The sequence below is a fragment of the Oncorhynchus gorbuscha genome, linkage group LG10, assembly GCF_021184085.1.
Source record: "Oncorhynchus gorbuscha isolate QuinsamMale2020 ecotype Even-year linkage group LG10, OgorEven_v1.0, whole genome shotgun sequence".
Taxonomy (NCBI): Eukaryota; Metazoa; Chordata; class Actinopteri; order Salmoniformes; family Salmonidae; genus Oncorhynchus; species Oncorhynchus gorbuscha.
In genome coordinates this window covers 92,184,450-92,210,539 of record NC_060182.1, presented here as the reverse complement: position 1 = coordinate 92,210,539, position 26,090 = coordinate 92,184,450, and the positions used below count along the sequence as shown (strand labels likewise).

Sequence of the window (26,090 nt, the reverse complement as noted above, 5' to 3'; positions counted from 1 at the left end):
AGCGATCTGTTGAAACGCCATTTATTCTTAAACAAAGACCGCAATTCATTTGCCAGAATTTTACATAATTATGACATAACATTGAAGGTTGTGCAATGTAACAGTAATATTTAGACTTAGGGTTGCCACCCGTGAGATAAAATACGGAACCATATTAATGACCAAAGGCTCGTATTTCTGTGTGTTTATTATATTATAATTAAGTACATGATTTGATATTTGATAGAGCAGTCTGACTGAGCGGTGGTAAGCAGCAGCAGGCTCATAAGCATTCATTCAAACAGCAGCTGTTAGCAATGCTGGGATGCACAGCGCTGTCCCAAGATTGACGGGCAATACTAAAGTGCCTATAACAACATCCAATAGTCAAAGATATATGAAATACAAATGGTATAGAGAGAAATTGTCCTATAATTCCTATAACTACAAAATAAAACTTCTTAACTGGGAATATTGAAGACTCATGTTAAAAGGAGGCACCAGCATTCATGTGCTCTCATGCTCTGAGCAAGGAACTTAAACGTTAGCTTTTTTACATGGCACATATTGCACTTTTACTTTTTTTCTCCAACACTGTGTTTTTGCATTATTTTAACTAAATTGAATCAGTTTCATTATTTATTTGAGACTAAATGTATTTTTTTATGTATTATATTAATAAAATTAAAATAAAAGTGTTCATTGTTCATTCAGTATTGTTGTAATTGTAATTTATTACAAATATATATGTATACAAATCGTCCGATTAATCGATATCGGCTTCTTTTGGTCCTCCAATAATCGGCATCGGTATCGGCGTTGAAAAATCATAATCGGTCGACCTCTAATACTGAATGCTGTAGCATTAGGATTTCCCTTCATTGTGACTTGCTCTAACTCCCCATGGTTCGAAATCAATAGTTGTTTAGTAGTATGAAAATGTCAGAAACATCAACATGCTGTAGGTCATGTAACTGTTTGTTACATGCAAAATGCTTTGTGGACTTCACCGGACAGATGTCGTCTCGACCTTAGGCATATACAGTATATCACAGTGGCGAGGCAAATTAACTAACAGGTTATGGAGCAAACAACCCAATTATCACAACACACAGGTTGTAATATCTATTTTCCCCTCTGGATTCCCCGGAACATTGCTAATGTTCAATGGCTTGAGAATGTTAGCTAGCTAGCTAGAAACATGAACTTGACCGTTGCTAGCTAGCTAAATTATGATATACTGTATGCTGTTAAGTTGGCTAGTTTGCTATCTGAATGTGTCCTTGTTAGCGAAGTCATTTAGCAAGCTAGCTTGCTAACATTAGATGGTTTGCTAGCCAGAGGTGTGGACTCGAGTCAAAGGACTTGGACTCAAGTCTGACTCAGTCACAAATTTGATGACTTGAGACTCGACCTGATAGCAAATTAAATAACTTGAGACTTATAGCCTTACGACGTGGGCCTCAACTTTGCTTGAGATTGATGACTTGAAACTATCTGGCCAGGTTTTGTAATGTTTTGACACTCTCCACACAGCCAGAGACAGTGGATTGCACAAAGAAACGTGCAACAGATTGGCCAGTGAAATGCACAAGGCTCTCTGAATGGAGCAGCAAACTGTCAACCAACACAGGTAGCATGAGCTAGTTGTTGTCAAAGTGGGGGTCAGTCGCGACAAGGTTTTGGGAAGTTGCGCGTGTGAAACTGAGTGGGACAAATACATATTAATAAACTGGTATAGTGTAACAGTATAACTTTAATCCGTCCCCTCGCCCCTACCCGGGCGAGAACCAGGGACCCTCTGCACACATTAACAACAGTCACCCACGAAGCATTGTTACCCATCGCTCCACAAAAGCTGTGGCCCTTGCAGAGCAAGGGGAACCACTACTTCAAGGTCTCAGAGCAAGTGAAGTCACCGATTGAAACGCTATTAGCGCGCACCACCTCTAACTAAGCTAGCCGTTTCACATCCGTTACCATAGCATTTTCATTTTATATTTCTACCTTTGTCTATTTGTAACAGTCTAATTTTGAACCGTCCCCTCGCCCATACCCGGGCGCGAACCAGGGACCTTCTGCACACATCAACAACAGTCACCCACGAAGCATCGTTACCCATCGCTCCACAAAAGCCGCGGCCCTTGCAGAGCAAGGGGAAACACTACTTCAAGGTCTCAGAGCAAGTGACGTAACCGATTGAAACGCTATTTAGCGCACACCGCTAACTAAGCTAGCCGTATCACATCCGTTACACTCACCCCCCTTTTGACCTTCCTCCTTTTTCCGCAGCAACCAGTAATCCGGGTCAACAGCATCAATGTAACAGTATAATTTTAAACCGTCCCCTCGCCCATACCCGGGCGCGAACCAGGGACCTTCTGCACACAACGACAACAGTCACCCTCGAAGCATCGTTACCCATCGCTCCACAAAAGCCACGGCCCTTGCAGAGCAAGGGGAACTACTACTTCAAGGTCTCAGAGCAAGTGACGTAACCGATTGAAACGCTATTTAGCGCGCACCGCTAACTAAGCTAGCCGTTTCACATCCGTTACATATTCAATCTGGCCAATAAAATAGGCCTTCGGCATTACAGCAAATCATTGCTTCAGAACCAAAAGGTTGTCCCAAGGTTCACCAATGACCAGTCATCAGCATTAGCATGCAAAGACAGGCGCACAAATCCATATTAGTAACCAGAGAGTGTTTGTTTGATTTTATCCGGTTTGCCTGAAAAAAACAAGAGTAGTCTACATTTATATTATCCATAAAAAATATAAAATACAGTTTAGCCATCTGCTGCGGACGCTTCTGTACCAGAACAATAGGCTACCTGCCGTTTTCATTGATCATTTTCATATTTTAGATAGGCCTAGTTTGGGTTAGTTAATTAGGCTATATTCTTCAGTTCTGCTCATTGTCCATATGATTAAAGATAGCTCGAACATTGCATTGGCTTCAATACTTATGGGATGAAGATGTAACATATTGTAGCTACTGTATTAGGATATTTTTTGAGGATGAAGGCTACAGACAGATCATGCGTGCCAACCTCGCTGGATACAGATTGGCTTTATGCTTGCTCTGGACTAAAAGAGAAGTGACGTTATACCCGAGTTGATGTTGGCTTCTGAAATGAATGACTTTCAGGTCAAAAATGCAAGTGCGAAACAATGTTTATTTCTGTGTCTTGAATTTCGACAATTCATCTGTAACGATAGGCTACGTTTGCGCAGCGATTGCGTGTGAGTGGCGGGGTGGCGGCGGAGCTTTGAACCACTCTATTTTGGAGGGGTCACGCGTTAAAAACAGTTTGGTTCAAATCTGAGCAAACACTATGAAATGTTATTCATCACATGCGCCAAATACAGCTGGGGTAGACTTTACAGAGGAACGCTTGCTCACGAACATTTTTCAAAGATGCAGTTAATTTATCACAGGTGGACTCCAATCAAGTTATAGAAACATCTCAAGGGTGATCAATGGAAACAGGATGCACCTGAGCTACATTTTAAATCTCATAGCAAAGAGGCTGAATACTTATGTAAATAAGACATTTCAGTAAAAAATATATATACATTTGCAAACAATTCTAAAAAAACAATTTTTATTTGTCATTATGGAGTGTTGTGTATAGGTTGATGAGAGAATAAAAACTTTTAAACAATAAATAAATAAGGCTGTAAAGTTAAACAAAATGTGGAAAAAGTCATGGGGTCTGAATCCTTTCTGAATGCACTGTAAGAGATCTAACGGGACTGCCCTGGCGTAGCTCACTGCTTGCTGTTAATAAACAATGATTCATCTAACTTTGACTGTGACCTCTCCAGCTTTCTGTTAATAAACAATGATTCATCTAACTTTGACTGTGACCTCTCCAGCTTGCTGTTAATAAACAATGATTCATCTAACTTTGACTGTGACCTCTCCAGCTTGCTGTTATTAAACAATGATTCATCTAACTTTGACTGTGACCTCTCCAGCTTTCTGTTAATAAACACTGATTCATCTAACTTTGACTGTGACCTCTCCAGCTTGCTGTTATTAAACAATGATTGATTTAAGATTGACTTTGAGTGTCCCATGAGAAGAATTTCCAAGACAACAGCATTTCATATTTTTTGACATTTTTGTTATTTAACGTACATTGCATGCGATTTCCATTTAAAAAAGATTTGTTGAAAGTTACTGTAAATGTTATTGTCATGTACTTGCAGGCTTATCACACTACAATATTTCACGCTACAAAAGTCACGTATCAAATAAGCAGCATAGAAAAGCAATGAAATAAGTGAAGGAAATTACTTTTGCCCTGTAGCACGTACATCTGTGCTTTGAAAGACATGTAATGACACACATCAACACCATCATCCCTGACACCCTATCGCAGAAACCCTGGACACACTCCAACTCGCATACCGCCTCAACAGATCCACAGAGGACGCAATCTCAAATGCACTTCACACTGTCCTCTCCCACCTGGACAAGGAAATTAACTTCAGTATTTGAGAATGCTGTTCATTGACTACAGCTCAGCATTCGACACCATAGTCCACTCAAAGCTCATCACCAAGCTCGGGACCCTGGGACTGAACTCCTCCCTCTGCAACTGGATCCTGGACTTCCTGATGGGTTGGCTCCAGGTGATCAGGGTAGGCAACAACAACTCTGCCACGCTGACCCTCAACACTGGGCCCCTCAGGGGTGTGTGCTTAGTCCCGTCCTGTACTTCTTGTTCACCCAGGACTGCATGGTCCTGCACGACTCCAAAACCATCATCAAGTTTTCTGATGACACGACGGTGGTAGACCTGATCACCAATGGTGATGAGTCCGCCTACAGGGAGGAGGTCAAAGACTTAGCGGTATGGTGCCAGGACAACAACCTCTCCCTCAACATCAGTAAGGAGCTGATCATGGACTACAGGAGAAAGAGGGCGGAGCATCGGCAAGGCTGTAGTGGAGCGGGTCGAGAGCTTTAAGTTTCTTGGTGTCCACATCACTAAGGACTTAACATACACATGCACACACACCCGCACAGTCGTGAAGAGGGCACGGCAGCGCCTCTTCCCCCTCAGGAGGCTGAAAAGATTGGGCATAGGCCCTCAGATACTCAAAAAGTTATACAACTGCACCATCGAGAGCATCTTGATTGGCTGCATCACCGCTTGGTATGGCAATTGTACCGCCCTTGACAGAAAAGTACCACAAAGGGTGGTGCGGACAGCCCAGTACATTATAGGGGCCAAGCTCCCTGCCCTCCAGGGCCTATACCAGGCGGTGTCAGAGGAAGGCCCAAAAAATTGCCAAAGACTTCAGCCACCCAAACCATAGACTGTTCACTGTCTGGTAAACGGTACTGGAGCATCGGCTCTCGGACCAACAGGCTCCGAGACAGTTTCTACCCCCAAGCCATAAGACGGCTAAATAGCCAGACTGCTAAATAGTCATTTAATGGTACACAAACTATCTGCACTGACCCTACTCACACTCACTAGACTTTATATACACACCACATATACTCACTCACTCACACACACTACACTGTCAGTCCCACACAAATCCCTCACACATTCAAGCAATACATATGCACACACAAATAACACACAGAGTGGTGAGAACAAGTATTTGATACGCTTCCCATTTTGCAGGTTTTCCTACTTACAAAGTATGTAGAGGTCTGTAATTTGTATCATAGGTACAAAAAATGGTTTCTGTACCAAATATTAAGTTCTGCTTTTCTGATGTATCAAATACTTCTGTCATGCAATAAAATGCAAATGAATGACTTAAAAATCATACAATGTGATTTTCTGGATTTTTGTTTTAGATTCCGTCTCTCACAGTTGAAGTGTTCCTATGATAAAAATTATAAACCTCTATATGCTTTGTTAGTGGGAAAACCTGAAAAATCGGCAGTGTATCCAATACTTGTTCTCCCCACTGTACATACACACACACACTTGTACACACATCATAAATGTTTTACTCTGATTATTATCTATCTGGATGCTTAATAACTTTACCCCGCCTTCATGTAAATATCTACCTCAAGTATGTCATACCTCTGCACATTTATCTGGTGTTGGTATACCGTGGATTCCGAAAGTATTCACCTCCTTGGCATTTTTCCTATTGTGTTGCCTTACAACCTGGAATTCAAATGGATTTTTGGGGGGGTTGTATCATTTGATTTACACAACATGCCTACCACTTTGAAGATGCAAAATATTGTTTTATTGTGAAACAAACAACAAATAAGATAAAATAAAATGTGTAAGTATTCAACCCCCCCCCAAGTCAATACTTTGTAGAGACAACTTTTGCAGCAATTACAGCTGTAAGTCTCTTGGGGTATGTCTCTATCACCTTGATACATCTAGCCACTGGGATTTTTGCCCATTCTTAATGGCAAAACTCTGCACCATACAAAACTCAAAACTCAAAGCTCTTTCAAGTCGGATGGCTCCCGCTGATGTTCAGCAATTGTAAGTCATACCACAGATTCTCAATTGGATAGATGTCTGGGCTTGGACTATGCCATTCCATGACTTGTAAACAGTTCCCCTTAAACCACTCGGCCATTGTCCTGCTGGAAGGTGAACCTCCGTCTCAAATCTCTGGAAGACTGAAACAGGTTTCAAGAATTTCCCTGTATTTAGCGCCATCCATCATTCCTTCAATTCTGACCAGTTTCCCAATCCCTGCCGATGAAAAACATCCTCACAGCATGATGCTGCCACCACCATGCTTCACTGTGGGGATGGTGTTCTCGGGGTGGTGAGAGGTGTTGGGTTTGCACCAGACATCGCTTTTTCCTTGATGGCCAAAAATATACATTTTAGTCTCACCTGACCAGAGAACCTAACTCCATATGTTTGGGGAGTCTCCACATGCCTTTTGGCAAACACCAAATGTTTTTGTATATTTTGTTCTTTAAGCAATGGCTTTTTTTCAGGACACTTCCATAAAGTCCAGCTCTGTGGAGTGTACGGCTTAGAGTGGTCCCATGGACAGATACTCCAATCTCCTCTGTGGAGCTTTGCAGCTCCTTCAGGGTTATCTTTGGTCTCTGTAGCCTCTCTGATTAATGTCCTCCTTGCCTGGTCTATGATGGTGGGCTGCCCTCTCTTGGCAGGATTGTTGTGGTGCCATATTCTTTCATTTTTATATAATGGATTTAATGGTGCTCCGTGGGATGTTCAAAGTTTCTAATATTTTTTCCATAACCCAACCCTGATCTATACCTCTCCACAACTTTGTCCTTGACCTGTTTGGAGAGCTCCTTGGACTTCATGGTGCTGCTTGCTTGGTGGTACCCCTTACTTAGTGTTGTTGCAGACTCTAGGGCCTTTCAGAACAGGTGTATATATACTGACATCATGTGACAGATCATGTGACACTTAAATTGCACACAGGTGGACTTTATTTAACCAATTATGTGACTTCTGAAGGTAATTGGTTGTACCAGATTTTATTTAGGGGCTTCATAGCAAAGGGGTTGAATACAGATGCAGGCACTACTTTTTATTATTCTCATTTGACTTCACCAATTTGGACTATTTTGCGTTTGTCCATTACATGAAATCCAAATAAAACTCCATTTAAAATACAGGTTGTAATGCAACAAAATAGGAAAAAACGCCAAGTGAGATGAATACTTTTGCAAGGCATTCTCTATCTCCATTCTTCCTTCTCCTTCCTCCTTCTCTTGTGTATTCTATGTGATTCCTCTTATGTTATTTTATTTTGTATATATATTTTTTAAGCTATAGATTAAACTGATTTGACATGATTGGGAAAGGCACACACCTGTCTATCTAAGATCCCAGACTTGAGTTGAAAGTGCATGTCAGAGCAAAAACCAAGCCACGAGGTTGAAGGAGTTGTCCAGTCGAGCTCCAAGACAGGATTGTGTCGGGGCACAGATCTGGGGAAGGGTACCAAAAAATGTCAGTAGCATTGACGGTCTGATTTTCTAGATTATCTAGTCTGATGACACCAATATTGAACTCTTTTGACCTGAATGCAAAGTGTCACGTCTGCAGGAAACCTGGCACCGTCCCTATGGTGAAGCATGATGGTGCAGGATCATGCTGTGGGGATGTTTTTCAGTGGCAGGGACTGGGAAACCAGTCAGGATCGAGGGAAAGATTAACGGAGCAATGTACAGAGAGATGAAGAAAATCTGCTCTAGAGCGCTCAGGACCTCAGACTGGGGCGAAAGTTCACCTTTCAACAGGACGACGACCCTAAGCACACAGCCAAGACATCACAGGAGTGGCTTCGGGACAAGACTCTGAATGTCCTCGAGTGGCCAAGCCAGAGCCCGGACTTGAACCCGATCGAACATCTCTGCAGAGACCTGAAAACAGCTGTGCAGCGACACTCCCCATCCAACCTGACAGAGCTTGAAAGGATCTGCAGAGAAGAGTGGGAGAAGCTCCCCAAATACAGGTGTGCCAAGCTGGTAGTGTCATAGCAAGGAAGACTCAATAGCATCATACCCAAAAAGATTCAAGGCTGTAATCGCTGCCAAAGGTGCTTTAACAAAGTACTGAGTAAAGGATATGAATACTTATGTGAATGTAATATTTCATTTTTTTTATATATAAGTTTGCGGAAAATTCCAAAAACGTGTTTTTACTTTGTCAGTTTGGTGTGTAGATTGATGAGGGGGAAAATCTATTTAATCCATTTCAGAATAAGGCTGTAATGTAACAAAATGTGGAAAAAGTCAAGGGGTCTGAATACTTTCCGAATGCACTGTAGATAACTGCTTACATAGGCAAGTTAAATAGACATGGTGTCACGAATCACGCCGAAGATGGTGCTTCTTCCTGTTCGGGCGGCGCTCGGCGGTCTTCGTCGCCGGCCTACTAGCTGCCACCGATTCCCTGTTCTGTTTCATTTAGTTGTGTCTGATTAGTTGCACCTGTTTTTGTGTTTAGATTGTGATTGTGGGCTATTTAAACCCAGTAAACCCGCCGGCTTTTGTGCGGGCTTGTTCATCTGTTCGTTTTGTGGATGTGATGTTTTCTGTATTTCTCCGGAATGTTTGTGTCCTGTTTTTGGGCCGGTCATTGTATGCGCCTGGTGTTTTGGCGTGACCTACTTTTCTCCGGAATAAATACAGTGGTCCGTTACCCTCTGCTCTCAGCGCCCGACTCCGCCCCCACTACTCGTAACACATGGTTCATAAGGTTGGTCTCTGCATGTGTCTGGCACCGTCTCCTATCTTAATTGATAGAACATATTCTGGGCGTTCTGCCAGATGGTCCTAAGGAGAGGGTCATGTCTTTACCAAGCAAAGGCAGAAACCAAGGATTATTTATGACACGAAAGAGTTGAACATCTTCAAGGCTGTCTCTTTACACAACAATATTTTCCATCACACCACGAAACCAGGTATTATGTAACTGGTTCCCCAGCCGTTTTTAGTTTATTCAAACTTCACTCAAAATATTCTGTCAATTTAAATGATGCGCTTGCTCAATTTATATGTTCATTCAACTAGAAATGATTTCTGTTTTTAAAAAATGCTTCGGGAACTAGTTACACACGGTGCTTCAGTTATCAACGTATTCGACAAAACGTTGACGACATTGTGCAGTAATTATTATTCAATTCAACATATCCTCCTCACCTGGGATTCAAACTCACAACCTTTTGGTTCACAGATCAGTTAATCTGATTATTTTGTCATCGGGGTTTTAATGTACTTATTTGAGGGGTTTTCTGTATTGTTTTCTAATGTTGGTCGTAGCTTCTTTGAAGTGAAAAGTGTAGCAATACAGGTGACATCAGTCATTGACACGTACATGGTGGTATAGCTGGAAGATTCGACTGCCCTGAGTTCAAATCCCACATGATGACCAGTTTGAATTATAATTACCATAAATGTTGTATGTCAAAAGCACAGTGTGTTTTTAACTAGTTCCAAATACTTTTTTTTAGTGAAGAAATAATAATTTCTAGTTCAATGAACATATGAGACAAGTTGAGCAAACATATTTTAATATTGACAGCATTTTTCTCAAATTGGAGCTAAATTTGTTTAAGTCTAGTAAACTAAGAAGGCTATGGAGCCAGTTACCCAATAACAGTGATTTGAATCAACTAAAAATGTGTATTTACATTTTAGGGTTTCAGATGTTTTCGGAAGATGGGACAGGGACTCTGCTGTCCTAGCTTCAGGTGGAAGCTGGATCCACCATTGTGGTACCATGGCAGAGAAGAGCTGACAGAGGGCCAAGAGGCCAGAGGTGGCATAACGGAGTCCTCGGGTTGGGGTGTACTTTTTGAGCATAGCTTAAAGGTAAGTTCCCTCTTGCTGCTCCTTAGGTAAGCACCATGGTCTTTGTAGTGGATGCAAGCTTCGACTGGAAGCCAGTGGAGTGTGTGGAGGAGCAGTTCCTCTTGCTGCTCCGTAGGCAAGCACCATGGTCTTTGTAGTGGATGTAAGCTTCGACTGGAAGCCAGTGGAGTGTGTGGAGGAGCAGTTCCTCTTGCTGCTCCTTAGGCAAATACCATGGTCTTTGTAGTGGATGTAAGCTTCGACTGGAAGCCAGTGGAGTGTGTGGAGGAGCAGTTCCTCTTGCTGATCCGTAGGTAAGCACCATGGTCTTTGTAGTGGATGTAAGCTTCGACTGGAAGCCAGTGGAGTGTGTGGAGGAGCAGTTCCTCTTGCTGCTCCTTAGGCAAATACCATTGTCTTTGTAGTGGATGTAAGCTTCGACTGGAAGCCAGTGGAGTGTGTGGAGGAGCAGTTCCTCTTGCTGATCCGTAGGTAAGCACCATAGTCTCGTAGTGGATGTAAGCTTCGACTGGAAGCCAGTGGAGCTACAGAGCAGGGTGACATGGGAGAACATGGGAAGGTTGAACACCAGGAGGACTGCAGCATTCTGGATAGGTTTCAGGGGGGTTTGATGGTACAAAGTAGGAGCCCAACCAACAGCGAGTTGCAGCAGTCTAGACATGAGATGATAAGAACCTGAACCTTTTCCTGTGTGAGGTAGAGTCGTTCTCTACAGATGTTGTAGAGCAGGAACCTGCAGGAGCGAGGCATTGCTTTGATGTTTGCAGAGAGCGACAGCTTCGTATTAGATTACTTTTAGAAGTACTAGATTGACATCTCTCTTCTATCACGCCCAATGCTCCTTCCCTACGTCTAGGATTATAACCAATGCGACCATGGGCAAATGTACCCACACACTGTGTATCGTTATTATTATTTTCAATAATTATGATATTAATATACATGTATTATCATTATCATTGTGTTCTTTGAGGGCTGTGTCTGTCTGTCTGTTTGTCCCCCTGCTCGGTCAGCTTCTCGTGCCGTGGGATGGACAGTTTGGCCGTTGTCTGGCAGAGGGAGGTTGGTGTCCCTCAAGGTCCTTCTCTCTGACACGGAGGATCTGGCGCTGGATCCTGTGATACCGCTGTGTTTGGGTCAAATAAGGGGTGGCTGCTCCACTGCAGTAGTGTTTAAAAAAGGAACTAAGTCTCACCCTCCCCCTCACTCCCTCTCTCCACCCTCCCCCTCACTCCCTCTCTCCACCCTCCCCCTCACTCCCTCTCTCCACCCCCCTCCCCCTCTCTCCACCCTCCCCTCCTCCCTCTCCACCCTCCCCCTCACTCCCTCTCTCCACCCTCCCCCCCTCACTCCCTCTCTCCACCCTCCCCACCTCACTCCCTCTCTCCACCTCTCCCCTCCACTCCCTCTCTCTCCCCTCACTCCCTCTCTCCCCCTCACTCCCTCTCTCCCCTCACTCCCTCTCTCCCTGCCTCTCTCCTCCTCACTCCCTCTCTCCACCCTCACTCCTCTCTCCTCCCCTCTCACCTCCCCTCTCTCCACCTCACTCCCTCTCCCTCCCTCCTCACTCCTCTCTCACCTCACTCCCTCTCTCTCCACCTCACTGCCTCTCTCCACCTCACTGCCTCTCTCCTCCTCACTGCCTCTCTCCTCCTCACTGCCTCTCTCCTCCTCACTGCCTCTCTCCTCCTCACTCCTCTCTCCCTCACTGCCTCCTCCTCACTGCCTCTCCTCCTCCTCCTCTCTCCTCACTGCCTCTCTCCTCCTCACTGCCTCTCTCCTCCTCACTGCCTCTCTCCTCCTCACTGCCTCTCTCCTCCTCACTGCCTCTCTCCACTGCCTCACTGCCTCTCTCCTCCTGCCTCACTCCTCCTCACTGCCTCTCTCCTCCTCACTGCCTCTCTCCTCCTCACTGCCTCTCTCCTCCTCACTGCCTCTCTCCTCCTCACTGCCTCTCTCCTCCTCACTGCCTCTCTCCTCCTCACTGCCTCTCTCCTCCTCACTGCCTCTCTCCTCCTCACTGCCTCTCTCCTCCTCACTGCCTCTCTCCTCCTCACTGCCTCTCTCCTCCTCACTGCCTCTCTCCTCCTCACTGCCTCTCTCCTCACTGCCTCTCCTCCTCCTCTCTGCCTCACTCCTCCTCCTCACTGCCTCTCTCCTCCTCACTGCCTCTCTCCTCCTCACTGCCTCTCTCCTCCTCACTGCCTCTCTCCTCCTCACTGCCTCTCTCCTCCTCACTGCCTCTCTCCTCCTCACTGCCTCTCTCCTCCTCACTGCCTCTCTCTCTCTCTCTCTCTCAGAAACCTGTCTGAGGTGTCAGAAGCAGACTACTCCCAGGTAGTTCTCAGTCTGTACAAATGGATAACTGGGAAATGAGCTCATGTGTTGTGTTGTTGTCTCTAGCTTCTTGCCCTTTGTGCTGTTGCCTGTGCCCAATAATATTTGTACCATATTTTGTGCTGCTACCATGTTGTGTTGCTATCAATGTTGTTGTCATGTGGTGTTGCTACCATGCCGTGTTGTCATGTGTTGTTGCCATGCTCTGTTGTTGTTTTAGGTCTCTCTTTATGTAGTGTTGTCTTAGGTCTCTCTTTGTGTTGTGTAGTGGTGTCTCTCTTTATGTGGTGTCTCTCTTTATGTAGTGTAGTGGTGTCTCTCTTTATGTAGTGTAGTGGTGTCTCTCTTTATGTGGTGTCTCTCTTTATGTGGTGTAGTGGTGTCTCTCTTTATGTAGTGTAGTGGTGTCTCTCTTTATGTGGTGTCTCTCTTTATGTGGTGTCTCTCTTTATGTAGTGTAGTGGTGTCTCTCTTATGTAGTGTAGTGGTGTCTCTCTTATGTAGTGTGGTGGTGTCTCTCTTTTATGTAGTGTGGTGGTGTCTCTCTTTATGTAGTGTGGTGGTGTCTCTCTTTATGTAGTGTGGTGGTGTCTCTCTTTATGTAGTGTGGTGGTGTCTCTCTTTATGTAGTGTGGTGTTGTCTCTTTTATGTAGTGTAGTGGTGTCTCTCTTTATGTAGTGTGGTGTTGTCTCTCTATGTGGTGTCTCTTATGTGGTGTAGTGGTGTCTCTCTTTATGTAGTGTGGTGGTGTCTCTTATGTAGTGTGGTGGTGTCTCTTATGTAGTGTGGTGGTGTCTCTCTTTATGTAGTGTGGTGGTGTCTCTCTTTATGTAGTGTCGTGTATCTTTACTTTTACTTTTTGGTAGGCCGTCAATGTAAATAAGAATTTGTTCTTAACTGTCTTGTTAGTTAAAACACAGTGTGAAGGTGAAGATGATCCAGCAGGTGGAGCTGTCTAACAGCATGTTGCCACAGCAACACAGGATCGCCGTATCCGTGGAGACGGAGAAGAACAGGGAGCCTCTGTACCAGCTCTTTCACTATGGTGATGTGGTACCACACCCTCAACTATAACAGGGATATTACCCCATGACACCCGTGGAGAATGTTCCCAAACAACATCTAGACAATGTTCTGTGACGTCATTTAATTCCCAAAACATGTTCAGCATTCTGTACAGGATTGGAGATGGATTTTGATTCATGTTACTATAAGTGTCGAACAACTTCAGAATTCCTAGCCCACATGGGCTTTTATACGACAACGTGTTCAAGATTCATAGTTTGCATTTAAGGGTGGAGCGTTCACAGTATAAGCAATAACTATGCATTCTATGATTTGTATAACATTAAACAAGAATCATTTTTGAATCCTGCTTCTGTCATTGCTGGCATTGGAGAGTGATTTACCAAACCTGATAATGTTATAAAACCCTGCTACCTCCTGTACCTGTCCTGAAGCAACCTCTCCTCTCAGGGTGACAAAAATGGACAATGATGTGCGACATTTACAATTTCAACTGTATTCAATTGTATTTATCATGGGATCGCCCATTAGTTCCTGCCAAGGCAGCAGCTACTCTTCCTGAGGTTCATTATGGACCCTGATTAGTTCCTGCCAAGGCAGCAGCTACTCTTCCTGGGGTTCATTATGGATTAGTTCCTGATTTCCTGGGGTTCCTTGTGGAGTTCCTGCCAAGGCAGCAGCTACTCTTCCTGGGGTTCATTATGGATCCTTCCTGGGGTTCATTATGGATCCCCATGCCAGGCAGCAGCTTCCTGGGGTTCCAATCCCCATTAGGCAGCAGCTACTCTTCCTGGGGTTCATTATGGATCCCCATTAGTTCCTGCCAAGGCAGCAGCTACTCTTCCTGGGGTTCATTATGGATCCTTATTAGTTCCTGCCAAGGCAGCAGCTACTCTTCCTGGGGTTCATTATGGATCCCCATTAGTTCCTGCCAAGGCAGCAGCTACTCTTCCTGGGGTTCATTATGGATCCCCATTAGTTCCTGCCAAGGCACCAGCTACTCTTCCTGGGGTTCATTATGGATCCTGATTAGTTCCTGCCAAGGCAGCAGCTACTCTTCCTGGGGTTCCTTGTGGATCCTGATTAGTTCCTGCCAAGGCAGCAGCTACTCTTCCTGGGGTTCCTTGTGGATCCTGATTAGTTCCTGCCAAGGCAGCAGCTACTCTTCCTGGGGTTCATTATGGATCCTGATTAGTTCCTGCCAAGGCAGCAGCTACTCTTCCTGGGGTTCCTTGTGGATCCTGATTAGTTCCTGCCAAGGCAGCAGCTACTCTTCCTGGGGTTCCTTATGGATCCTTATTAGTTCCTGCCAAGGCAGCAGCTACTCTTCCTGGGGTTCCTTGTGGATCCTGATTAGTTCCTGCCAAGGCAGCAGCTACTCTTCCTGGGGTTCCTTATGGATCCCCATTAGTTCCTGCCAAGGCAGCAGCTACTCTTCCTGGCGTCCAGGAAAATGAAGGCAAGTTAAATACAACTAAAAACATTACATTTCACAGCACATGAAGTGTGTGCCTTCAGATCGCTACTCTGTATGGTGCAGATCTTATCATGTGTCTCTTCAGAGTCCCCGCTGTACCATAAGGTGTATTTGTGTCTGTTTTTAAATCTGATTTTACTGCTTGTAATCTGTTACTTAACGTGGAAGATAGAGCCATGGCTCTATGTAGTACTGTGGAATAGAGTTCCATGTAGCCATGGCTCTATGTAGTACTGTGGAATAGAGTTCCATGTAGTCATGGCTCTATGTAGTACTGTGGAATAGAGTTCCATGTAGTCATGGCTCTATGTAGTACTGTGGAATAGAGTTCCATGTAGTCATGGCTCTATGTAGTACTGTGCGCCTCCACATAGCCTGTTCTGGACCTGGGGACTGTGAAGAGATCTCTTGTGGCATTTATTGTGGGGTATGAATGGGTGTCCACGCTGTGTGCCAGTAGTTTAAAGAGACAGCTCAGTGCATTCAACATGTCTCACAAAGCAGTTTAGTCTCGTCAACTTGCTCAATGTCCACATTATTCCTTACAATATTTAGTTGAGGTTTAGGGTTTAGTGAATGATTTGTCCCAAATACTATGCTTTTTTTTAAATATTCAGGATTAACTTATTTCTTGCCAGTCATTCTGAAACTGACTGCAGCTCTTTGTTCAGTGTTTTCTGTGATTTATCTTGCTGTGGTAGCTAATGTGTATAGTGTTGAGTCATCAGCATCCATACACACACAGACTTTACTCCGTGCCAGTGGAAGGTCATTAGTGAAGATAGACAGCTGCCCTGGGGAATGCCTGACTCTACTTGGATTATGTTGGAGAGGCTCCAATTAAAGAACACCCTCTGTGTTCTGTTAGACAGGTAACTCCAATCCACAATAAAGCAGGAGGATGTAAAGCCATAACACATACGTTTTCCAGCAGCAGGTTATGATCGATAATGTCAAAAGCTGCACTGAACTCAAACAAAAAAGGTCCCACAGTCATTTATCAACAATTTCTCTCAGCCAATCATTAGTCTTTTGATTTTGCCATACATGTCCAATGCCCTTCCCTATAAGCGTGTTGAAAACCTGTTGTTAATTTGTGTACTGTGAAATAGCATTGTATCTGGTCAAACACCATTTTATCCAAAATGGCCAGGTATTTGAGTCAGTAAAGGGTGATTTGCTATCGTTGGGTAGCGGAATGACTTTGATTCCCTCCAGGCCTGAGGGCACACGCTTTCCTGTAGGCTTAGATTGATAAGATAGCTAATAGGAGTGGCAATATTGTCCTCTATCATCCTCAAGTCATTTTCCATCCAAGCTGTCAGACCCAGGTGGCTTGTCATTGTTGATAGACAACAATAATTATTTCACTCACTTTACAGAATTCAAAGTCACAATGTTTGGAACATTTGGACAAATATTGTTTTAAGGGTTAGGTTTAGGGCTACAATTACGGTTAGGGTTTAAGTTTAGGGTTTACAATTACGGTTAGGGTTTAAGTTTAGGGTTTAAGTTTAGTGTTAGGTATAGTTTTAGATTCAGGGTTAGGGGTTAAGGTTAGATTTAGGGTTAGGGAAAAAGGGATTTTGGATGGGAATCAATTAGTTTGTCCCCACAAAACTGTGTGTTTGTGGGTGTGTGTGTAAAAATGAAAGCTAAACAGGAAATATGTCAGTATCCCACCCTGTCCCGGCCACACACAGCTGGTGTGTACAGATTCCAGCCCCAAACCCCCCCCCTCCCGCTCACACACCCAGGGCAGAACACAGTCACACTTCATGTACATCATAACATAATGTCAACTCTAAGGCCCATTCAGGTCTCCCCATTCCAACCAGAGGAGATAATCCGGCATCTGAGCACCAGGCTTCAGAGGGAAGGATCTGGGTTCATTTCACAGATGGACAGATCTCTCTAGACAAGGGTTACCCTACCCATAACCCTCTCCTCCAGTCCCCCTGGATGTCTAGACCAGCGTTACCCTACCCATAACCCTCTCCTCCAGCCCCCCTGGACGTCTAGACCAGGGTTACCCTACCCATAACCCTCTCCTCCAGCCCCCCTGGACGTCTAGACCAGGGTTACCCTACCCATAACCCTCCAGCCCCCCAGGACGTCTAGACCAGGGTTACCCTACCCATAACCCTCTCCTCCAGCCCCCCTGGACGTCTAGACCAGGGTTACCCTACCCATAACCCTCTCCTCCAGCCCCCCTGGACGTCTAGACCAGGGTTACCCTACCCATAACCCTCTCCTCCAGCCCCCCTGGACGTCTAGACCAGGGTTACCCTACCCATAACCCTCTCCTCCAGCCCCCCTGGACGTCTAGACCAGGGTTACCCTACCCATAACCCTCTCCTCCAGGACGTCTAGACCAGGGTTACCCTACCCATAACCCTCTCCTCCAGCCCCCCCAGAAGTTTTTTTTTTTTTTTTTAACTGAAATGTGAAACATCTGCGGGAGCAAGGAGAGTGTTGGGAAAAGCCTGGTTTAGACGACCACGGCTGTTAAAGTCCCATTCCAAGCTCAGTTCAGGAGAAACTAAATGGGAAAATGGGACTTTGTTCATCTGAAAATTTGATCTCTATGTTTCCGTTGATGGACAGATGTGAGATGTTATTTTTTCCATGAACTCAGAGGCAGATCTCCCAGCATGACTTTCTCTTTTTGGCTTGCAGGCTGGAAAAAGAATGACGTGGCTTGACGCTTTCTCAGCCTTTACAGCACGGGTCGACGGGGGAATTAAAATGTAATGTTTATTAATGTGCAGGAATAAAAATGAATCAAACCATTTCTATATTCTTTGACTAAAGTTCAAAATGGTTTCAGTAAATCAACAGGAATAGTGGTCCACTTATGGAAATACTTGATTCCATACAATATACTGTATTTATTAATAAATCACAGCATTTGGATCACTGCCTATATATAATACATTTAAGAAATCACACAAGAGCACTGAACCTGGGAAGTCTGCTCAAATTACATACTGCGCTGGTAGATGATATCTCAAAACATGACATCACCATCTCCTTTCCCTTCTGGATTAGAGTCCTAACCCTCTGAGCAGATAGATTAGAGTCCTAACCCTCTGAGCAGATAGATTAGAGTCCTAACCCTCTGAGCAGATAGATTAGAGTCCTAACCCTCTGAGCAGATAGATTAGAGTCCTAACCCTCTGAGCAGATAGATTAGAGTCCTAACCCTCTGAGCAGATAGATTAGAGTCCTAACCCTCTGAGCAGATAGATTAGAGTCCTAACCCTCTGAGCAGATAGATTAGAGTCCTAACCCTCTGAGCAGATAGATTAGAGTCCTAACCCTCTGAGCAGATAGATTAGAGTCCTAACCCTCTGAGCAGATAGATTAGAGTCCTAACCCTCTGAGCAGATAGATTAGAGTCCTAACCCTCTGAGCAGCTAGATTAGAGTCCTAACCCTCTGAGCAGCTAGATTAGAGTCCTAACCCTCTGAGCAGATAGATCAGAGTCCTAACCCTCTGAGCAGATAGATTAGAGTCCTAACCCTCTGAGCAGCTAGATTAGAGTCCTAACCCTCTGAGCAGATAGATTAGAGTCCTAACCCTCTGAGCAGCTAGATCAGAGTCCTAACCCACTGAGCAGAGAATTAAAAACAAACTCCTACGCAGAGAACATGGCTGTAAAATTAAATACCTTTATTTGAGCTACACGTGTCGACCAAATCACACATTCAAGGCAAAAGGTTAGACTGTAGGGAGGAGGAGCTGCAGAAAACAAGGCGGAACTGCACCTTTAATACATAGCATTGCTTTGGTTGGCATGTGGAATGACCAGTTGTTGGTGACTTCATAGATTGAGTAAACCTTTGGAATTCCTTTAGCAATAACAAACACAGAGGTCAGATAGGACCAGGTGGAGAAATACTCAAAAGGCACAAGAGTAGCAAGACAGCAGCTTCTCAACTAAATACAGCGTCTTTCAAATAGTGATAGAATAGTGATAGAATTAGTGATAGAATTTGAATACAACTCCATGTATTTGATTGCAATGGTGTACCTCTCTGCCAAATATGTTGGTATCCATTTGCTGTTCTGTAAACTGAATCCATTTTCCTAGTAAATAACACACAGTCTAATGCAGCACTAGAAAGCACCAAACATGATCCTGTTATGGTGAGCTAGTGTTGGAATAGATCAAATATGTGAAACGGTTAAGTGGGAACCTAGGACTGGGTTGGGAAAACACTAGGTGCGGAGTATCACATAGGCCATTAGAGGGCCTGTAACTATTCCTCTGATTCACTGGGCCATCAGAGGGCCTGTAACTATTCCTCTGATTCACTGGGCCATTAGAGGGCCTGTAAAATATTCCTCTGATTCACTGGGCCATTAGAGGGCCTGTAAAATATTCCTCTGTACAGGGGCGGGTTTAGTGATTTGGAGGACCCAGGCAGAGGTCAGTCTGAGTTCCCCCCCCCCCCCCCCCTCCTATGGGTTTTATAGTAAAGACATGTAATTTAACTGTAAAAATGTACTTTTAATGTACCATGACCGCAATCAGTCATGATGTTTTCATCTTATTGTCAAACAAATCACTTCAAAAAGTAGGTTACTTTTGCACGTTCACACCAAAATAATTCCAACATCCTTGATGACGATGGCAGCAGCACCTGTCTTTTAACTAAAGAAATGAGTTGACTGACATCATGTTTCAGTTATAATTAAACCTGCTTTTCTTCCTTTTATTAACTCTGCCCTGCTCTGAAAGATCCTCATTGCTGCCCTGCTCTGAAAGATCCTCATTGTTGCAGCTGCCCTGCTCTGAAAGATCCTCATTGCTGCAGCTGCCCTGCTCTGAAAGATCTTCATTGCTGCCCTGCTCTGAAAGATCCTCATTGCTGCCCTGCTCTGAAAGACCCTCATTGCTGCAGCTGCCCTGCTCTGAAAGATCCTCATTGCTGCCCTGCTCTGGAAGATCCTCATTGCTGCCCTGCTCTGAAAGATCCTCATTGTTGCATCTGCCCTGGTCTGAAAGATCCTCATTGTTGCATCTTCCCTGGTCTGAAAGTTCCTCATTGTTGCATCTGGCCCGGTCTGAAAGATCCTCATGGTTGCATCTGCCCTGGTCTGACAGATCCTCATTGTTGCATCTTCCCTGGTCTGACAGATCCTCATTGTTGCATCTTCCCTGGTCTGACAGATCCTCATTGTTGCATCTTCCCTGGTCTGAAAGTTCCTCATTGTTGCATCTGGCCCGGTCTGTATCACTGGGCCATTAGAAAACCTAGACCTCTGTATCACTGGGCCATTAGAGAACCTAGTCCTCTGGATCAATGGGCCATTAGAAGGCCTGTAACTATTCCTCTGCATCATTGGGCCATTAGAAGGCCTGTAACTATTCCTCTGCATCATTGGGCCATTGGGGGGCCGACAGACATGACCAAGTAATCATCCCCTGCTGTCAGAGAGAGCTTCTTATTTATCATCCTGTGTAAACACTTCACTGTGCCTCGATTAATGACGTCCACCGGGGCCTCTTAGAGAGAGAGAGAGAGCACATCGCTCTGTTTACGATCCGCTCACTCCTTGTGGCCCTTGGCAGCCGTTCAACACATCGTGTGCCTAAGGGAGAAATGGGGGGTTCGGGTTCGGGGGGAGGGGTGATACTCCCTCCTGACTGGTCACTGAGGCTTTCAGACTGACTTTCTCACACTTTGGGGTGTGACTCTGTGTTAGGTTGAAGATTGTTGAGTCACATCATCTGATTCCCTCTAATGATGTAATAAAGGATCTATAGGCCATGTGGTCATTCTGTACTGGGGTATAAGGCAGGGCTTCCTTCTGTACTGGGTATAAAGGCAGGGCTTCCTTCTGTACCGGGGTATAAGGCAGGGCTTCCTTCTGTACTGGGGTATAAGGCAGGGCTTCCTTCTGTACTGGGTATAAAGGCAGGGCTTCCTTCTGTACTGGGGTATAAGGCAGGGCTTCCTTCTGTACTGGGGTATAAGGCAGGGCTTCCTTCTGTACTGGGGTATAAGGCAGGGCTTCCTTCTGTACTGGGGTATAAGGCAGGGCTTCCTTCTGTACTGGGGTATAAGGCAGGGCTTCCTTCTGTACTGGGGTATAAGGCAGGGCTTCCTTCTGTACTGGGGTATAAGGCAGGGCTTCCTTCTGTACTGGGGTATAAGGCAGGGCTTCCTTCTGTACTGGGGTATAAGGCAGGGCTTCCTTCTGTACTGGGCTATAAGGCAGGGCTTCCTTCTGTACTGGGGTATAAGGCAGGGCTTCCTTCTGTACTGGGCTATAAGGCAGGGCTTCCTTCTGTACTGGGGTATAAGGCAGGGCTTCCTTCTGTACTGGGGTATAAGGCAGGGCTTCCTTCTGTACTGGGGTATAAGGCAGGGCTTCCTTCTGTACTGGGGTATAAGGCAGGGCTTCCTTCTGTACTGGGCTATAAGGCAGGGCTTCCTTCTGTACTGGGGTATAAGGCAGGGTTTCATTCTGTACTGGGGTATTAGGCAGAGTTTCCTTCTGTACTGGGTATAAGACAGGGCTTCCTTCTGTACTGGGGTACAGGGCAGAGTTTCCTTCTGCTTGGTTGAGGCAAATTTCTACTTGGTTGTGGTCCAGGCTGGGTCTGGGGTTTGAACATTGAGCATGGCAAGACATGTCTGAAGGCTTTAGGTCACGGACGGCACATTTAGCTAGGTCACGGACGGCACATTTAGCTAGGTCACAAATGGCACATTTAGCTAGGTCACAAATGGCACATTTAGCTAGGTCACAAATGGCACATTTAGCTAGGTCACAAATGGCACATTTAGCTAGGTCACGGACAACACATTTAGCTAGGTCACAAATGGCACATTTAGCTAGGTCAGGGACAACGCATTTAGCTAGGTTACGGACAGCACATTTAGCTAGGTCACGGACGGCACATTTAGCTAGGTCAGGGACAACGCATCTAGCTAGGTCACGGACAACACATTTAGCTAGGTCACGGACAACACATCTAGCTAGGTCACGGACAACACATTTAGCTAGGTCTCGGACAACACATCTAGCTAGGTCTCGGACAACACATTTAGCTAGGTCACGGACGGCACATTTAGCTAGGTCAGGGACAACGCATCTAGCTAGGTCACGGACAACGCATCTAGCTAGGTCACGGACGGCACATTTAGCTAGGTCAAGGACGGCACATTTAGCAAGGTCAAGGACGGCACATCTAGCTAGGTCACGGACGGCACATTTAGCTAGGTCAAGGACGGCACATTTAGCTAGGTCACGGACGGCACATTTAGCTAGGTCACGGACGGCACATTTAGCTAGGTCACGGACGGCACATTTAGCTAGGTCAGGGACGGCACATTTAGCTAGGTCACAGATGGCACATTTAGCTAGGTCACGGACGGCACATTTAGCTAGGTCACGGATGGCACATTTAGCTAGGTCACGGACGGCATATTTAGCTAGGTCACGGATGGCACATTTAGCTAGGTCACGGATGGCACATTTAGCTAGGTCACAAATGGCACATTTAGCTAGGTCACGGACGGCACATTTAGCTAGGTCACGGATGGCACATTTGGCAAGGTCACGTAGGGCACATAAAAGTCTTTGGGAACCACCAGTATAACACACTTAAGCTGTAGCAATTATCGTCAACAAAGCCAAGCTTTGGATCGCCAGGCCAAAGGCATTACAGAACGGAGAGACAAGGAGGCAAAAGGTGCACGATGACATTAAAATCACAACACGTGAATTCATCACCATAGAAATCAGCTATAGAAAATCAAGCAAGGAATTTCTCATTCCAGGTTCTCTCCTCTATTCCTAACTTCCGGTTAACCTCCTTGACAGTGGGTCTGGTTCTTTGGCAGGGAAATACTTTGCAGCAAAGGTGGGATGTCAAGCAGACCTTATGGTCGGCAGTGGTGCACTGAGGACTACTGTACGCTGAGCCCCATGCCTGGAGTGAGTAATATAGAAACAGGGACATATTAATAAGAATAACCATAGAAAAATCCTGCAGTAGTAGCAACACATTTGTTGTGAAAAACACTTCTCCAAATACTGGACGAGCTAGGTAAAAAAAATGAAGGGCGAAATCTCTCAGTCTGCTACTTAGTTTATAGTACATCCTGTGTTTGTTCAAGCAGTTCATCAGGTTTCACAACATCAGAGGGCCAGGAATGACACGCAGAGGGAGAAACACAACATTTTTCTGTCGTTGTAGTCGTCTCCTAGTTGTCGTTCGTTCCCGTGTTTTGCGAGTTGATATAAAGTAATTCCATCTCTGGACCCTGTCGTTTTGCTTTGAAAAGCGGTTGTCAATTCAAACTGTGAGTCTAAACAGTCCAGAATGGGGACCAACCCCAGACCCTCTCTTCTCTAACTTTCTTCTTCCCTCGTCCTTCTTCCGTTTCTTCCTTCCTCTCCCTCTCTTATGTTCCAGATGGACAACCCTAGTGGGTTTTGGCTTACATATGTTCATACAGCAGCATTCCACTGAAGATGGTGAGAGGCTCTACAGAGTGGGCCAGCTTGCCCATGACCAGGTCAATGCAGACTGTGTCTCCGGCCTGGAGGGGCAGGATGATGTTGAACACTGCCAGGGAGCCCGGGGTGATCTTGGCCTCAGCTACCGGCTTGTTCTCCAGTCCCTCTGGCTGGTATCCCCCGGAGTCCACACGGGCCATACCGTAGTTGGACTTGGACAGCACCGCCTCAATCTTCTCGTTCTTGTGGCCAGTCAGGATTGCGCTGAAGAAGTAGCGGCCATCAACGGGCGCCGTGAAGATGCCTGGGCAACACCGAGACAGAGATAGTGAGGTCAGCATTAGCTTAGCATACTCACTGATGTTGTACACAGCAATATAGCAAACAGTTGCCTCTTTAGGTTTATGGCTTGGTTTGACAGTTGGCTCATTGTACATTAACTCAAATAATGATGTAACTAACTGCGATAAATACCCTTCACATGTAGATTGAACTCACAGTATTTGTATTTGTATTTAATTATGGATCTCCATTAGTTCCTGCCAAGGCAGCAGCTACTCTTCCTGGAGTTTATTATGGATCCCCATTAGTTCCTGCCAAAGCAGCAGCTACTCTTCCTGGTTTTTTTTATGGATCCCCATTAGTTCCTGTCAAGGCAGCAGCTACTCTTCCTGGGGTTATAATGCATTCCCATTAGTTCCTGCCAAGGCAGCAGCTACTCTTCCTGGGGTTTATTATGGATCTCCATTAGTTCCTGCCAAGGCAGCAGCTACTCTTCCTGGGGTTATAATGCATTCCCATTAGTTCCTGCCAAGGCAGCAACTACTCTTCCTGGGGTTTATTATCGATCCCCATTAGTTCCTGCCAAGGCAGCAGCTACTCTTCCTGGGGTTTATTATGGATCGCCATTAGTTCCTGCCAAAGCAGCAGCTACTCTTCCTGGGGTTATAATGCATTCCTATTAGTTCCTGCCAAGGCAGCAGCTACTCTTCCTGGGGTTATAATGCATCCCCATTAGTTCCTGCCAAGGCAGCAACTACTCTTCCTGGGGTTTATTATGGATCGCCATTAGTTCCTGCCAAAGCAGCAGCTACTCTTCCTGGGGTTATAATGCATTCCTATTAGTTCCTGCCAAGGCAGCAGCTACTCTTCCCGGGGTTTATTATGGATCCCCATTAGTTCCTGCCAAAGCAGCAGCTACTCTTCCTGGGGTTATAATGCATTCCTATTAGTTCCTGCCAAGGCAGCAGCTACTCTTCCTGGGGTTATAATGCATCCCCATTAGTTCCTGCCAAGGCAGCAACTACTCTTCCTGGGGTTTATTATGGATCACCATTAGTTCCTGCCAAAGCAGCAGCTACTCTTCCTGGGGTTATAATGCATTCCCATTAGTTCCTGCCAAGGCAGCAGCTACTCTTCCTGGGGTTATAATGCATTCCCATTAGTTCCTGCCAAGGCAGCAGCTACTCTTCCTGGGGTTATAATGCATTCCTATTAGTTCCTGCCAAAGCAGCAGCTACTCTTCCTGGTTTTTTCTATGGATCCCCATTAGTTCCTGTCAAGGCAGCAGCTACTCTTCCTGGGGTTATAATGCATTCCTATTAGTTCCTGCCAAGGCAGCAGCTACTCTTCCCGGGGTTTATTATGGATCCCCATTAGTTCCTGCCAAAGCAGCAGCTACTCTTCCTGGGGTTATAATGCATTCCTATTAGTTCCTGCCAAGGCAGCAGCTACTCTTCCTGGGGTTATAATGCATTCCCATTAGTTCCTGCCAAGGCAGCAGCTACTCTTCCTGGGGTTATAATGCATTCCTATTAGTTCCTGCCAAGGCAGCAGCTACTCTTCTTGGGGTCCAGCCAAATGAAGGCAGTTATGTACAACTAAAAACCTTACATTACAAGTCCTATCTATTCAGTACCAGTCCGCGGGTCATAGAACTCTCCCTCGTTGACAAAGATCTTGTCGAAGACGATGGTGCCAGCACTAAGCATGGGGTAGGTGAGAGCGGCAGAGAAGGACAGCTTGGGCACGTTGGCATCGGCACCTGGCATACCTGAGGGCAAAAATACAACATCTCAGAAAGAGCACGGTTATTATCAACTATATGTGATATTTCATTGTTCTGCCATGAGGAAATCCATGTTCACAGTTCATTACAGACAACATGGCAACGTAAACAACGTGTAAGGAACATGGCAAGAGAGAGACTTTTGTTCAAGACGGTTAGACAGCCTTCTAATCTAAAAATAAAAACGTAATGTGCAACAATTTTGAAGATTTCAATAAGGAAATCAGTCAAAATAAATACATTCATTATGCCCTAATCTATGGATTTCACATGACTGGGAATACATACAGAATATGCATCTGTTGGTGAGAAGATACCTTAAAAAGCAATGGCTCAGAAAACTAAAAACCAGTCTGGTGTGACCAGCATTTGCCTCATGCAACGCGACACATCTCTTTCAC

The 26,090-nt window shown here is 45.2% G+C and overlaps 1 protein-coding gene across 1 annotated transcript in view; it reads right to left on the bottom strand.

Moving 5' to 3' along the window:
* Positions 1-18,798: 18,798 nt before the first annotated feature.
* Positions 18,799-26,090, bottom strand: part of LOC124046734 (EMILIN-1-like) — a 96,680-nt gene continuing 89,388 nt past the window's right edge. The window contains exons 7-8 of the mRNA XM_046367449.1: positions 25,540-25,674; positions 18,799-23,925 (exon numbers count right to left, since the gene is read on the bottom strand). Of these exons, the coding sequence (XP_046223405.1) occupies positions 23,603-23,925; positions 25,540-25,674 (458 nt within the window). The 3' untranslated portion in view covers positions 18,799-23,602. The remainder of the gene's footprint in view (positions 23,926-25,539; positions 25,675-26,090) is intronic.